The sequence below is a fragment of the Neophocaena asiaeorientalis genome, unplaced genomic scaffold (assembly GCF_003031525.2).
Source record: "Neophocaena asiaeorientalis asiaeorientalis breed wild unplaced genomic scaffold, Neophocaena_asiaeorientalis_V1.1 scaffold477, whole genome shotgun sequence".
NCBI lineage: Eukaryota > Metazoa > Chordata > Mammalia > Artiodactyla > Phocoenidae > Neophocaena > Neophocaena asiaeorientalis.
The window spans coordinates 2,677,257-2,694,009 of record NW_020172630.1 but is presented as its reverse complement, the minus strand read 5'-3'; the positions used below and the strand labels follow the sequence as shown (position 1 = coordinate 2,694,009).

The following is a 16,753-nucleotide window of genomic DNA, read 5'->3' as shown; positions in this document are numbered from 1 at the left end:
AGTACACTAGGTATTCTGATCAATGAGAATGTCACTTTTGTTTTAAAATGTTGTTGTCTGGCCTGGCATATCATTAGCAGGGCTTGGAGAAGCAGTCCCTCTTTTTTTAAATTCTTTCTCTCGCATCCTATTCAAACAATGAAATCTGACCTTGAATATATCCTACAAGTCTTCGACTACCATTTATTACCACGGGTCCAACAACAATTTTGATGGCAGACTGCAGCTCTCAGTTTAAACAAGTAAAAGCTGGCTGGCAGACTGTCTTACTAGAGAACTCTTGATAACTTCCATATGGCCCATCGGTGTCTTTGCATTTTAACAGCCTGATTTTGTACATTTTAAGCACCAGTAAATTTGGAGCAAAACCCACATCTGAACTTGCTTGCATGTAATACACTTTGAACAGTATAAATGGGCAGCCTTTTCTGTACTCTTCCTATGATACCCAGGATGACTTTACAGTGCCTGCACCAATGTTCTAGAAAGAGAACCAAGTGAGAAGAAAAAAAGAATCAACCAGTGATTTACTCAATATTGTCAAAATATATTTTTGGGAGAAAATTGGCTGCCTTTGTTTTCTCACAGAATGAAGTCTGATTTCACTTTTTCACCAACTGTTTTGGCATCTGGTAGGCAGGAATTCTGCTATGCAGAAAGCACGGAATGGCTCTAGGACCGTTCGGACCCTAACTTTCGATTGGGCCAATCAGCTGCCTTCTGTTTAGTGGGTGGGGCACTCAGAGATGCTTCTGGGGTCTGTTGAATAAAAAGCAGCTCACATGAGCTGCGGCTGACGTGTGTGACTGAACGTTTTACTTGGATGCTTCTTGCACAGTGTGTGAAGACGCTGCGCTTCTCAAGTTTAAACCATATGAAAACTGGGTCTCCTCTGACTAGCTTGGCATCTATGAAATGGCTCGTTCCTTATTTTCCTCCTAACTTGTTTGATTGTTTCTTCCATTTTTCGCTCAGTAGCATCCCCAAGGGGGCTGGTCATCTGTGGTCTTCGGTTTTTGCCTCTCTCTCTCTCTTTTCTCCTTACGTGACCACACTCAAACTCCCTGCTTCAACTTCCCTCATAGATCTTTCCAGAAAATTTCAGTCACTTCTTAATCCAGCTTCTGACTAGACATTTTCACTTAAAGTGCCAAATAATATTTTCTTCTGCCATTCTGCTATCTGCTCCTCCTCTTGAATATATTTTTGAAAGCTTTAAAAATGTTAATCTTATTCTTTACTTTTAACTTTTCCTCCTTCTTTTTTAAAAATTGAAGTATAGTTGATCTACAGTCCTGTGTTAGTTTCAGGCATACAGCAATATGATTCAGTTATACATACATATATATATTATTTTCCAGATTCTTTTACCTTATAGATTATTATAAGATATTGAGCACAGTTCCCTGTGCTATACAGTAGGTCCTTGTTGTTTATCTGTTTTACTATATAGTCGTGTGTATATGTTAATCCCAAACTCCTATTTTATCCCTCCTCCCCACTTTCCCCTTTGGTAACCATAAATTTGTTTTCTATGTCTGTGAGTCCATTTCTGTTTTATAAATAAGTTCCTTTGTATTCTATATATATATATATATATATATACACTCCTCTGTTGTTTTTTGATTTGCTTGCAGAATGGCACCATGACCAACAAATTGGTCAAGCCAGATATCCTGAAAATACCCATAATACTTTCCTTTTATTCCCCTACATGTAGCTGACTACTGAGTCCTGTAGTTTTTGTGCCCTGGTATCTGTTATATCTTTCTGATATTCTTCATCTGACCCCTGCTGCATGAATTCAGATCTTCATTATTTCTTGTCAAGGCTGTTGCAGAAGCCTTGGAACTATTTTATTTTCTATGTCAGGCTCCTTTGTCCTTTTCTCTGTTCTTCAAGAGCAGGCAATTTTTGCTGAAATGATATTTAAATAGAATTTCTAAGCTTTTAAGCTGAGAAATAGCTTGGGAACTACTATGGATTTATAGAAGAACATCTAAAAAGAGTTGGTGGAGGAAAAGTGGATTAAGGGGATAATACTGGTTCAACTTTTTTCTTTTGATAAATGAAACATTGATATTTGAATAAATTTTTCTTGTGGTGATCTCTCCTTTCAGGAGGAAGTGTTGGTACTCAGTTGAGACACCATATGGACACCCTACTTTTTTGGCACTACAACCTGGACCTTCATATAGTCTTAACACTGGATAATTCTGTCCAGAGTTTAGACAAACTCCTCCTACCTTGCTGCTGGTGGCACAGCCAGCAACTGTGCAAGCTTTCAGCTGGTATGAATATTCCATAAAAGGTTGAATTCCTTTCGTATCAGAGAAGCTCAACGATGTTCCTCGAAAACGTTCAATTCCATCTCGGAGAAGAATGTAGTAAATAATAGGACCTAAAAGAGGCAGAGAAAGGCCTGAATTTGAGTGTCAGACTCTTTTAACTGTTTTTAAACAAATCAGATGGCTTAGAGGTCTGAAGAAATGGGATAATATAGCATTATTTAATTTTTTTTTTTTTTTTTTTTTTTGCGGTACGCAGGCCTCTCACTGTTGTGGCCTCTCCCGTTGCAGAGCATAGGCTCCGGATGTGTAGGCTCAGCGGCCATGGCTCACGGGCCCAGCCGCTCTGCGGCATGTGGGATCTTCCCGGACCGGGTCACAAACCCGTGTCCCCTGCATCGGCAGGCGGACTCTCAACCACTGCGCCACCAGGGAAACCTGCATTATTTAATTTTAAATTGCTATTATTTTGCTATGTTCAAGCAGCTCTTAATTACACTCACTCTTATGGAGGAGATGGATTCTTGACATAAATAATCAGTCAGTTGTTTCTTTCCCCTCACTATCAAACATTTACTTTCAAAACTATTCTGCCTTCCCATAATATGCTTTTCTTATTTGAAAGCAGCTCAGGCATATGTTGGGATTCAAGGAAAATAATTTTTGGCTAAAAATTTGTGAGGGCTATTTCACAAAATGAATGATTGGTTGACACATACCTGAAGTTTCCTTTACCAGCAAATACTTTTTAGTGGTTAGATGCATGCCAATTAAATGTAGACTACACTAATTTCAATTTCCTTATGGATTTACGGGATTATGTTATTTGAATTTTAAAAATAGCTTAATACCATTTGGTTGTATAGGCTTCTTCCAGTTGAGGACTATTACATCATCAAGATGATCCATTTTGGTCCACCTGGGGGGGTTCACTCCCTCAGGCACATCTTCTTTTGTTGTGGCCCTAACAGCCTTGCTGAATCCTCGCCCATAGCTATTCCACGCAGAAATCCTATACTCGTATGTCACGTAGGGCTCCAGGTTCACATCTGGAAAGACAGAGAATCGGACAGCGGGGTGTGTAAAAATATTTATTTTCTTACCATCATATCAAAAATAAATATCAAAACCGTAAACATTTAAAAATATATGCTCAATGCACTAATCCTATTGTATGTAAATAAAGCTCTAAGATCTTTACTTTCTGAGTCATAAAAAATATTACAAGTGCTTATTAGCTGCAGAGATATGAAACTGCACAGAACAGAATTCACCTATTTGAATAGAGAAATATGGACACATTAAAGAAATGATTGGAAAGTAAAAGCGCTAGACTAATGTACATTAGATGTTAATGCTTCCCAAGTTCATGATCTCTTTACTTCTGTATGAGGCAGGTTTGGCAAGATTCTTTTATAGTTTTATTATTATAAATTTTACCAATTATTACATTGTCAATATTACTTAAATTACTACATGAATTATAATGTAGTTGTTATGAGATACAGGACTTGTAACTTAGCTTATCATAGTACAATTTTAATGAATAAAAATGAATTCACACTCTACTATATGTACCATGAATAGTGTACTATATATACTTCCTTCATCTTCTCCCAAACCAGAACTGAAACCAAACCCCAAAACCACCAATCTAATTAAAACAACAAAACCAACCTGCTGAGATTTTTGGCCTGGCAAAACTTTTATTAGATAATCATCCACGTGATTCAACGGTGTCCCAAACATCTTAGTTCAGTTTTGAGCTTTAATAACTTTGGAAGCACAAATGCCACAAATTTACCAAAACATTCCTTGAAAGTTTAATAATTTAAATCTGCTTTCCACTTATTTAATTCTGTGAATTTCGAAGATGTACATCTGTATTTTTGTGTGGCAGTTTCTGGATGATAATCAGACAGGGGCATCAGAAGAGGTCCTCCTGGCCACCTGCTCTATCTCCAATGGATGCAGCATTAATTCTCATTCCATCCACTCGGGTTATTTGACTACATTCTCCTTACATGCATCTCCTTACAATAAAGCCTGCCCTGCCTCTTTTATAGAGTTAATATGAAAATAAAATGCAGTAAGTTATGCCGCAGAACTTCATAAAATGTAAACTGCTATACAAATGTATTTCTGTCTTCATTTTTTCCAGTAAGAGGGTATTTGCTGCTTTGTACCTGTGAAGACCACCAGTGGGTCCCCAGATCCCCCTTCTTTCCTGGTCAGAGACCTCTTGGCCAGAGTCTACATTTCCCAGTTTTCTTTGCAGTCTGGTGTAGTCACACGACTGGTCTCAACCACGGAAGGAGTGTGGAAGTGACGTGGGTAACGTGTGCATCACTTTCTGAAGAGGAAATCACTTGCCTTCTGTTAGCACTCTTACCCCTTCTGATGGGCTGGAACTAAGGATGTTGGGACAACCCAGGCTGTACCACTTGGAAGCATGAGGAGGAAACCAGATCCTGAATGACCTTGTGGGGCTGAGCTGCCCAGACCGTCCGTCCACTCACCCACAGATGGTAACTATATTTCTGAACCTCTTGCTATAGCAGATTAAACTATTCACTGCGAATAACTGTTATTGTGTAGCCTTCAAGCCTTAACTGTTATTGTGTAGCCATTTCTAATTTCAGCTGTGGCAACTGTCCACATTTTATTCCTGTTCTTTCCTCCACTGTATTTCATTCTTCTCCTTTTTGACTCTCTAAAGTCTTAGCCTTACTTCTATATTTTCCTGTGAGGCCTGGTCTTTCAAAGATGTTCCCAGCCCATAAAAGCATTCTTTTTGCTTTACACATAAGGAATCACTTGTTGAAATTTTACCTTTCCTCAATCATCTCTCTCATTTCTCAGAGCTCTTTTTTTCTTTGCCAGAATTGCCAACTATTCTTCTTCTTTTATTTTTAACTTTTTATCTCAAAATCATTCTACATGTTACAGGGGGCTAATATTCTGATAAATGAGGGTGTTGGGTTTTGGGGCGGTATGTTTGCTCAATATTTACTTGTTAATTGCTGAAAGGTCCCATACATATTTGTCTCCAATCATTTTTTTAGCTAACAGAGCAATCCTTCCAAAAATGTGTATATAATTGTGTCATTCCACTGCTTAAAAAGCTTCACTAACTATCCATTCATTGCGGTATAAAGGTAAATTCTTTAGTGTGGCCTAAAAGGCCTTCATAATCGGACCCCCGCTCTTTGGCCTCCTCTCCATTACTTTCTCTGTCTTATATGTGCTACATCCGTATCAAGACACTTGCTTTTCAGACCTGCTGGGCTTCCTCCTGCTTCCTGCACTTTGCATGTGTTGCTCTCTCTGCCTGGCCGACCTCCCCTTAAACTGATAGGCTCTAACTTGCCCTTCAGTTCTTTCCTTGGGCACAGTATCCTTCTTGAAGTCTTTCCAGTCTGGGTTAGGTGTCCTTGCAATAGTCTTCCAAAGCATCCTATGCTTATCTCTATCATAGAACTTACCTGCACATCGTTTCTTATATTAGAGGTAATTATGTATTAATTTCCCTATCTCTTCATATTAGCTTCAAATCCTGATGGAATTTCCTACTAGTTTTCAAGTTATTGGTCCTCATATACTGACTGGTTATTAGTAAGGATTTAATAAATATTTTTGATAAATAAATAATTGTAAGAACAAATGAATTTTGGTCAGCACTGGTGGTTGTAGCTTTTAATTGTCAATTTTAAAAATGGTTGACTTTTCTTCTAAATTGGCCTCAGTGGAATTTGTTTGAGCAGCATTTGAGTGCTTAATTTTTTTTCATGAAAAGTAAAATTTTGTTATTTTTCATATTCAATTTATAGTGTTTTCTGGTAGGCAAACCGATCTGAAATATGGATGTTAAAAGCCCCTGCAATATTATATCAGTGGGTGGAAACAGCTATTCTCTTCTGGAGAGGTCTACTGCAAATATGTCTTAAAAACCCTTCAAAATCTGGACCTTGATTACCAAGGGCAGATAAAAGCAGAGACCTGTCTTAGAAGAAAACCAAGTAATTTTGGGGTTGTTTTTTTTTTAATATTTTTGTTTTGTTTTGTTTTGCGGTACGCGGGCCTCTTACCGTTGTGGCCTCTCCCGTTGCGGAGCACAGGCTCCAGACGTAAGGCCCAGCGGCCATGGCTCACGGGCCCAGCCGCTCCGCAGCACGTGGGATCTTCCCAGACTGGGGCACGAACCCGCGTCCCCTGCATCGGCAGGTGGACTCTCTCAACCACTGCGCCACCAGGGAAGCCCCCAAGTAATTTTTAAATGAGGGTTCATGACTTAAATCTATAACTGGGAGTGGGAAGAGATTAGTGGTCCAATTGTTTTCTATCCGAGGCTTTTCCTACCTAAAGGCATTCCAATAAATATTTTTTTGTTTGCTTACAGTGTGCTAAATCTAAAAATAAGGTAAAATTAAACAGGAATGTTCTATTCACGTGGATACTTCAATCTGGTAGAAGAGACGAGACAAGTGTCCAGATGCCTATGACACATACATGGTAGAAGTGGTGAATGGCATGGCCGTGTGTCACAGGAGCACAGAGGAGAGAGGGGGCTGGACTTGGGAAGCCTAAACTGAGAACGTGAATTCTGACCTTGGCCTTGAGTGTGATGGTTAAGAAGAACATTTCAGGTGGAAGGAACTGCTTGAGGGAGGTTTGGAGCCCTCCGAAAGGAGCCCTATACCATGTGGAGTCCACTACATCCGCAGCTCCTAAAGGTGACATGATTTGAACCTGACTATTACCACAACAAGTTACTTTTACAGATCTGACCTTCAGTTTCCTCATCTGTGAAATGATCATCCTTACCCGATTGCTTTATGGGTAAATTAAGATAAGGTTTAAAAATGTTTAGCACAAAGGGGGAGTGGCAGAGGGAGGGACTGGGAGTTTGGTTAGCAGATTGAAACCATTCTATATAGGATGGATAAACAACAAGGTCCTACTGCATAGCACAGGGAACTGTATCCAATCACCTGTGATAAACCGTAATGGAAAAGAATATTAAAAAATGAACGTGTGGATGTATAACTGAATCACTTTTCTGTAAGCAGAAATTAACGCAACATTGTAAATCAACTGTACTTAAAAAAAAAACTGTCTAGCACAGCACTGGAACTAAGTAATACTCAGTAAACTTTATCTCTATGCCTTCCTTCCCTTCCTAATCTACTCCCTCTCATCCCAGTATCCCGCTTTACTGTTTTCCTTCTCAAGGTTTGTCATTATCACCCCCCATCGGCTGGGTAAGGCAGAGTGATGAGTCATGATGGGATACAGTGGTTTTACTGTTTATTTGACCTCAGCTGGCTTGAATTACGTCACTTAAATGTATTCCATTTGACTCTAAACAACAGGTGTGTGTACACACACACGTCTAATTTTTCAAAAAACAAACTTAAGCAGGGACTTAAGTAAGTGGATGAATAATAAAAATTTAATAGCTGGCAGAACTATTTTGGAGATGATCCTAAAATTTACAGCATCTTTCACCTGACTCAGCCAAGCCTAAGAATCACTATTTTGGACTAATGCAGTAGGGGCTAAGATGGGGCTTGGAGATGACTATTTTCAATAACCATGAAGGTTCTTGTTCCCAAGATGCTGGTCATCTTGGGGAAACACCAGGCTGCAGGAGAGCACAGTCTCTGGCCCCAGACCCAAGATCAGGAAAGTGATACTGACTTCACTGAGCAGTCTGTCGCCTCCTTGGAATGACGCCGCCAGGTCTTAGTGACCAGACAGGTTTCTACCTCTTTTCTGCTTGGAAGAATAACAACATTCATTCATGGCACTTATTGAAAGCCTGCATTCCAACTTTTGAGAAAGAAAAGTAGGCTCATTGCAAATTAACTGGAGATACCATTAAAGGTCACATAACTAATTTATTTCTCTGTTCTTCATTCTCTACAGGCTCACTTTAAAATAGAGTACATCCTTGTTTAAAGTTCGACTCTGAAAAACTTTAAACTACGAACTTTGACCAGATCCAGATTGTGCCTCGAACCGCCTGGTAACTCTCTGGCTCGTAAGTATGATGGAATTAATTGATATGAGGTGAAGGAGGGAGTCGAGGTCAGAGTGAAATAAATCTGCGTTTTCAGCAGCTTTTCACTCCCCCTTCTAAGCCGTGGGCAGGTGGCTCCCTTTCTGTTACCTGTGAAGGAGAGCGTGTTTACACTTCCCATATGAACAGGCTCTTCAGCAGATGAGCACATTTCTTCGACTGATGCCTTCCCGATGGAAGTGTGAGATCCTCTTATCACAGTACAAACGTGACTGGTAAAGTTGAAGTCACACCTGCCGCAGTGCGCTGTGGCTTCCATAGACGCGGGGCAGACGGTCCCGCAGACTTTGGTTTCCTAAGTCAAGCGGTAGAAGTGGGGCGGGCGGAAGGGAATTGAAAACGTTCATTTAGACACGTGTGGCATAGGTGTTTACGACTCTCAAATGAAATTTTCCTGTGCTTAGTTCATGAATGAACACCTCAAAATTCATAAAAAGAAATGAGGGCAGTGTGTATACTAGAAAGAGCAGTTACTTTGAAATGACACAGATCTGGATTCAAAATCCAGTTTGGCAACTTATTGGTGTTGTGACCTTGAACGAGTCTCTTATCCGCTCAAAGCCTCAGCTTCTTCTGTGAAAGAATGGAAATTCAATTTACTATGCGGGTTTGTTTGAATGACTCAAATGAGATAACGTAAATGCCTTACACTTAGTAGATATGCTATAAATGATCACAGGAGTCGTTATTTTATTATTGTTACTTTGACACTTTCCTAATGGAGTTTTAGACAAAATAAAGAATGTGAAATTTGAGAATCTGCACTTCTTGTGCTCTTGGGAAATTTGGACTAATAAGAAGTATTCCGCATCCAAGTTTTAGAAAATTTAAATATTTCATGAACTCTCATTATAATTTATATTTATAAACTTTTTCTCTGGTGAATCTCTGGACATTTTATAGCTATTGATAAATACTAGTAGGCGCTAATCTCAGAAAATGAAATACTTCATCATCCCAAATTACAGGAGATATAAATAAGGCAATATTCCTATAAGGCAAAGCTCTACTTCAACTTCCCTTTATATAGGTAGCATAATTTATTTAAAATCATTTTTGTTATTTAAAAGTGATCTACATTCAGTCTCTTTACCTAAAATAAGTTAAATTATTTTCCCAACGATGATCAAAGTAAAGCTGCTTCAGAAAAATATAGCTGGATTTCCATTTAAGTATGGTGAATCGAACATGTGCATTTATCATCATTTCCTCTTAAAGCCCAACCAAATGAAAATAAAGGAATATGGAAAGTCCAAGGAAACAGGAAGGGAAGTAACACACGTTTTTGGAAGCTAGGAAGTGGATGGATGTGGCAGAGACAAGGCTATGTGCCCAGGAGTGCCCATTTTTGCCTTTTCTCCCCTGGAACGCTAGATTTTCAAGTCCAGCTACAATAAGAAGAGCCATGTGACTAGAAATGTCTGGGCGACTGTGTACAGGAGAGATGCCTTCTGTATCCAGGGAAGACGCATACATGTGCAGTCATCCACTCTCTCCCTTTTTCCACTGTGAAGCCCCACAAGATGGAAGCGACTTGGGTTCCTGAGATGTTGCATGAAGGAGATCTGCCAGTCTCACACTGGACTGTCACAAGAAAGGTTTAAAAAAATTCATTCTGTTGACCCATTCCGTACCTGAGTATGTCTGTTTTCACCTCAGCATAGTCCAGTGTATTCTGGCAAAAACACAAATTAGTACTTTGAAGTTGGATGTTGTCTTAACAACAATAACAAAACCCTAAAGTATGTGGCATTGGCTTAGGGTTAAGCAGGCCATGGCGAAGAAATACGTACTGGGCTTTGGGAGCTGAGGAGGTCTGCTGTGCTATGGCTAAATATTCTGCAAACTCTGCCCTGGGATAACTGTCAAAGCAAGCCAAGTGTTCCTGAGCTCACCACTCTGGGGAAGACATCATAGCTTAGAACGTGAGCAGTATGTGTGCTGTTAGAGCTGCATTTGGCCAAGGATTAGAAAAATGAGGAAAAACGTAGAAAATAATTGGTGAAACTAAAAAAAAAAAAAAAAATAGAGAGGGTCCACTGGAAGATATAAGCCAGGAGCCAGAGTGGGAAAGCTAAACGCAATTCTGCATATTGCATAGTGAGAACCCCAGCCCTCCTTGCTACTGGATACTCCATATGGCAGCCAGGCATGTATGCCATCCCGATGTAGGATGGAGTATTAAGGATACTTCTTTGAGTATTAAAATAGTACCAATCTTAAACCATAATGGAAAAGAATATGTAAAAGAATATATATATATATATATATATATATATAACTGGATCACTTTGCTGTACAGCAGAAATTAATGCAACATTGTAAATCAACTATCCTTCAATAAAATAAATTAAAAAAACTAAAATTTTACAGGCAAAAAATAGTACCAAACAAATGAGACAATTCAAAGAATAAAGCAAACAATTAAAAAAAGCAACAATGGAATGAATATTTCCAGAATGATTAAAAAAAGACGTTCCACGAATGAAACAAGAGTAGAATGATATAAGTAATAATCAGCAAACAAGAAAGAGCACTTAAAAACTAAAAAATAATATGATAGCTAAAAACACCCCCACAAGAAATCAATAGAAAGGTGGAAAGATGTAGTTAAGGCGATATCTCATCACATTGAAAAAGATGAGGAGTTAATCAATAGGCAAGAAACAAGAAGAAAAAATTAAAACATCAGTTTAGAAAGTCCAACACCAAAGTGATCAGTGAAAACAGACAAAAGAAGTGTGGTCTCTGAGAGCAAGATTTATGATTTTCCCCCCTTTACCTCTTTTTGTGAGGGTGTATGTGTATGCTTCTGTGTAAGATTTTCTCTGTATAGCTTTGCTTCCAACATTTTCCTAAGGTTCTATCCGTCCCTTTTTTTTTTTCTAAATATTTTTTAATTCAGTAACTATATTATACTTTTTTATTTGTACTGTATCTTCTTTCTTTCTGTCTTTTGTCCTTCTTTCCCTAAAAAACCCCAAAAAAAAACCCCAAAAAAAAAAAAAAAAAAAAAAAAAAGAAGGGGCAAATTATCAAAGACATAATAATATAACACTCCCTGGAATTGAAGGCCATAGACCCCACCCTGCAAAAGTCCACAAAAAGTTTATCATTATGAATATTAAGAATACTGATGATAATAACATCTACATAGAGGCACATTGCCATGAAACTTTAGAGAAGCAGAATAAAGAGAATGTCTTAAAAACTGTCATAGGAAAAACAACATGGTTACCTACAAAGAAACAGGAATCAGAATAGCAATGAAAAATTAAAAATGCAGAAATGCCTTCAAAATCCTGTGTAGAAATATTTTTTGACCTTGAATTGTATACCTAGCTAAGCTATCAATCCAATGGGAAATAGAATTACAATAATTTCAGACTTCAAGCTCTCAAAACATTTACCTTTCATGCACCTGTATCAAGGGAGATAATTTTTCAAAAGAAGGTGGCAAAAAGGGACAACTAGTGTTCAAACACAGAAAGACCAACACAGAGGAGGAGTGAAAGGAATTCCCAAACTGACAGCTTAGGGAAGATGGGCTGGGACAGCTGTGCAGAAATCCCACAGTGACCCAGTCCAGAATAGAGCAGGAACTGGAAGACTCCAGGAAAGAGGTCTTCAGGAAACAAAATGGAATCTATGGATTGAACTTTACCTATAACACACTGCGTGATTCAGCATTCAGAAAATCTCCTAATCATAATCATTTAAATATGAATGTTAAATACAACTGTTAATCGGCCTTCACAGAGCCAATTCAAGCCAACTTAAAAGATCACGGTTATATCCTGAACATCCTCCTTAAATATGGAAGCTGTCTCTTCTTGACCAAAATGAGTTGCCTGGGAATCCAATGTGAGGTGGGCAATAATGAAACACATCGTTGTGAGTGATGGTGTCATTTCTGAAACCAACAGGTTTTCTATCTTCATTCTTCAAATACGAGTGCCCCTTTAAGGAGAGTTTTTTTATATAGAAAACTTTTTTAAAGGCACGTTCTTACAACATCACCAGCTCTTTAAGACCAAAAAATCCTAAGTATTTAAGAAAAATATCCTAGTCTAAACTTCTGAAAACACTGGCCTGGAATAAATTTTGGAACATAGTGTCAGATAGATTTCTTTCATAGAACTGACTGAAGTTGTGTTCAAATCAGATCGATTCTTAAAAAATTTTGTAGACAAAACCTTACTATTTTTGTTGGGTGTTTTATATGGTTATTCACTTCATGAAGTACCTACTCTCTTCAACAATTTTATGTGTAATCTGTTTTTCTTTTTTTAATTTTATTGGAGTATGGTTGATTTACAATGTTGTGTTAGTTTCAGGTATACAGCAAAGTGATTCAGTTATGCATATCTTAATATTCCTTGCCACAAAGTGCTTGCTGGGGCCTTAAAAATCTCAAGACTTATGGTCCATTCGACAGACCATGATGTCCACACAATGATTGTGTAGTTGCCTCACTCAGCAAGAGCTCTTCTATTGTCTGTGACCAAAGCACCGATATTTAGCCATCTCTTAGTGACAAATGACTACCAAACATAGTAGGGTGTTTGTTTTTGAAATGCCCATAATCCTTTCCTTAAACTGGTAGGTTTCTAGAGTGCTGGGTCAAGTTTAATGCTAACAAACATGGCATGGCTGTATGTGGAGCATCTCAACGTACAAACATAAATGATGCACCCACAGGCCTATTCATTTTTGTGGTTGGCTGGCTTTTGCTGATCTTGCACTGTCTTAAGGAATATGACAGAAACACAGTGAAGTGAATCTGCTGTATGTAAGTTCTCTATGAAAGGAAAGCGATGGTCTATGGTTGGGGGGCTAGAGAAAAAAAGCTGAATTTCCCTTCATCTCCCTCCACAGCAACATGCCGGCTCAGACTTTCTGTCTGCAGTAATCTGAAGTGCTGGTAAAGCTTCCTGAGAACAGCTAATCATTATTAATTCTTTTAGAATTCATTGCAATAACATCAATCATAGCGAACTCATTTGGTATTAATATGGATGTAATGTGAAAATGAATAATGCACACAGGAGTTTTTATATTCCTATTTTAGAAAAATAGTTATGAACAATGTATTTCTCTTTCCATTGTCAAATCAGCCCGAGAGGTCTTCTATCAATTACCTTCATCATCATTCCAGTTGAAATCTTGTCAGAGCAAACATATTTCAAAGGATTATATCCAACTCCATTACAGCATTTCTGGCTCTTCGGAATAAGTTCAGTCTCACAGCATTTTACTGGCACTGGGTCATTCTTTTTAACATGTGCTTTAGACTCTCCACTGGAAGCAGGGCAGCATGTGGTATCTGACATATTCATATAATCCTGCCCACAGCAGAACATCCCTGCAACAATAAAATGTTACGTATGAATGTGAGATAAAACAACAGAAGAAAACTGAGGCTGCTATAAAGTTTGGTATAAAAATGTCAGACTCAGGCAGTTCCTGAAACGGTATGAGGGCTCAGGTAGCATTTCCCTACCAAGGTGATTTAAATGTACAGTGAGGGGTCCTTCTGACCAAGAGCACCAGACGCTAATTAAGTAAAGAACACACAGGAGGAAGTGTTCTAAAACCATTCAGCAGGGGGCCAAATTTCTCCTAAGCGCCATAAAAAATGATCTGATTTCTGTCATGAGAACTGCCTGCCCATTTTGTGATGATAACATCTTGTTGCAGAAGAAGGGGTAGTTAAACCACAGGAACTCAGAAGAAACCTTTAGAAATTCACAAGGGAGAAGGGGTCACCCAAGCACTCTGGGATAAGAGGCTAGACAGTGGAGAGGTAGCGCCATCCTAGAACTGGAGGCTTTGCGTAAGCGTCTTGTAAGTTTCTGCCAGCCTTTGTCTAAGATACAGATATTTGATTCTTGTGAATCCAGCAGCAACTGTAACCATTCTTTGGTCATGAGATGGATTTGTATTCAGAACCAGTTGAGTGCACTCACGGATCAGGTGAGCCATTTGGCCACCATTCTTCAAGCTGCACTAGACCCGTCACTGGACATGGGTAAGAGGTTGGGGTGGTGGCCAAAAGCCCTGGCAGGGAAGATCGTTGATCTCCACTTCTCGCTGAAAGACAGGTGTGCCTGAGATACCAAACAGCCTCCTTTCTCCCACCCAATTCAGTGTAACTGCTTGTGTTCACATCATTTAGATCTTGCCGTAGAAGAGACACAGCAGAAATATAGACATAAAAGGCTGAATAAATAAACAATGTACTAGAGTCAGATTAAGCTAGAAATTAAGATGCCTATACCCCATGTCACAGGGCTATCATAGTAGAATTTATATCCAGTTATATAGCAGCGCAATGCGATGAATGATTTATTTTAATTAGAATTTTGTCTATTTATTATTAGTCCTGACTGATAACATAAAGAACCTCAACTTCAAAGGGCCCTGGGGTCCCGAATTGCTCCACCTGGTCCTGTACAAACACCTACATCATGAAAGACACTCCTAATAATAGACCAATGAGTTTTAAGTGCTTTCCAGTTTATAAAAAAATCCTTGAAAGTAGACACTGACTTGGCACATGCCTTAAGAAAGATGTTTATCCACACATCACTCCAAAGAACACTCTCACTGATCTTTCCACTTTATTATTATTACTTTTGTTGTTGTTGTTTTGCAGTATGCGGGCCTCTCACTGTTGTGGCCTCTCCCGTTGCGGAGCACAGGCTCCGGACGCGCAGGCTCAGCGGCCATGGCTCACAGGCCCAGCCGCTCCGCGGCATGTGGGATCTTCCCGGACCGGGGCACGAACCCGCGTCCCCTGCATCGGCAGGCGGACTCTCAACCACTGCGCCACCAGGGAAGCCCAATCTTTCCACTTTAAAAACATATCTCTCAATATTAAAATTTTTAAATTTATGATTAATGATTACATTGATCATAACTGCATTTTGACATCATGTTTAAAGGTGATAACTGTTCAAAGTAATTGGTTTAAAAGTAAACTGTTTTCTTTGGTGCTTTATTAATAATTTTAGTTGTATTAACATTGCCACGGGAAGTTCTTTCAAATAGATACACACAGCAGGGCTATCATTGTAGTCTGAATCTTGATTATGATGGGTAAAATTCACACACACACACACGCATACACTAAAAAGAAAAATCCACAGCTTCAAGTTTTATATTGTTTGGGCATTTTTTTTTTCTGCTGCTTTCTGATCAAACATTTAAATACAACCTTGGATTCTTTGCTGTCATGTTTTTTTTTTTCTCCAGCAGTTTTCTTAAAATAATTCATGTTTCTATTTTAAAGAGCAATCAAAATCTGAAAACTGGCCCTTTAGGGAGCAGAATACATTCTCCACCTCTACTCCCAAATTACTTTATGGTTTCACCATGCTTTAAGTATAAAATCAAAATGCAGACATTGACCTAATTCCAAACTCCTAATCAGTCATCTGATCGCTCTGAGGGACTTTTGACAGGTCAACTAAAATTTTGATAATGAACTGTTTTTACACTAGAAAAAAAGGATGCTTTCTTTCACAAAGAGCTTCATCTTTGTTTCACTGAATTAAAATTTAAAGCGAAGATTTCACTCACATAACAAGAAGTGACTCCCTTTCTAGTTTCTTTGGTAAACCATTACTTCTTTAATTATTATCAACCTTGTTCCAGCGTGATAAATTGCTAATTACTTAATACCCTAATCAGCGTTCATTCTTTGCACAGATAAACTGTGACAGTGCCATTAATTTAAATAGTAATTTCACTTAATGGCCAGAACGGCACACCAGATTTTTATGCAGCATTTTCTGAAGACTGCATCCATCACTGCAATATTCTGACATAAAGATGTCTGACGTGCACTAACTCACTTAGGGAGAGCAGATGTTGCCGAGCAGAGCTTGGTAGTAATTCCCATAGTGCATCACTTCAGCATGAATGAGCTGCAAATTCAGAGACAGACAATCTTCTGAAACTGCATTGCAATAACTTTTGACCCTAACTAATTTATCACATGGATCACTTGACTTTTGACCTGTGACACACAGAAATCACAGTTTTAAATATGCCCAAAGAAAAACAAAACAGGTCATGTATTATTGATGGATTGATCTACACTTCCAGAGGCTCTTCATTAAATTTGTACAAAGGTGGAGATTCTCTTTGAACAAGATGCAGATGTTATAAAAGGGGTAGAGTATGCACTGAACTATTAGATATTTATTTCTGAGATCAAACAGCCTATATTGTCTTTCCAAATAGTGCATATATCCAATGGATAGCTCTCGTCACATTGAGACTGAGAAAAGAGTGAAGGAAAGCATTTTTTTACTCATAATATTATGAATACTTCCAATATGTTACTAACACTTACTTAATGTCCATGGCTGAAAGG

General features: G+C 38.6%; 1 protein-coding gene across 1 annotated transcript in view; it reads right to left on the bottom strand.

Annotated features, from left to right (window-relative positions):
* The window catches only part of USH2A (usherin), a gene marked incomplete at its 3' end in the record, with an annotated part of 720,880 nt that overhangs the window by 140,182 nt on the left and 563,945 nt on the right, over positions 1-16,753 (bottom strand). Inside the window, exons 50-53 of the mRNA XM_024739202.1 lie at positions 13,512-13,735; positions 8,461-8,665; positions 3,140-3,337; positions 2,247-2,401 (exon numbers count right to left, since the gene is read on the bottom strand). Of these exons, the coding sequence (XP_024594970.1) occupies positions 2,247-2,401; positions 3,140-3,337; positions 8,461-8,665; positions 13,512-13,735 (782 nt within the window). The remainder of the gene's footprint in view (positions 1-2,246; positions 2,402-3,139; positions 3,338-8,460; positions 8,666-13,511; positions 13,736-16,753) is intronic.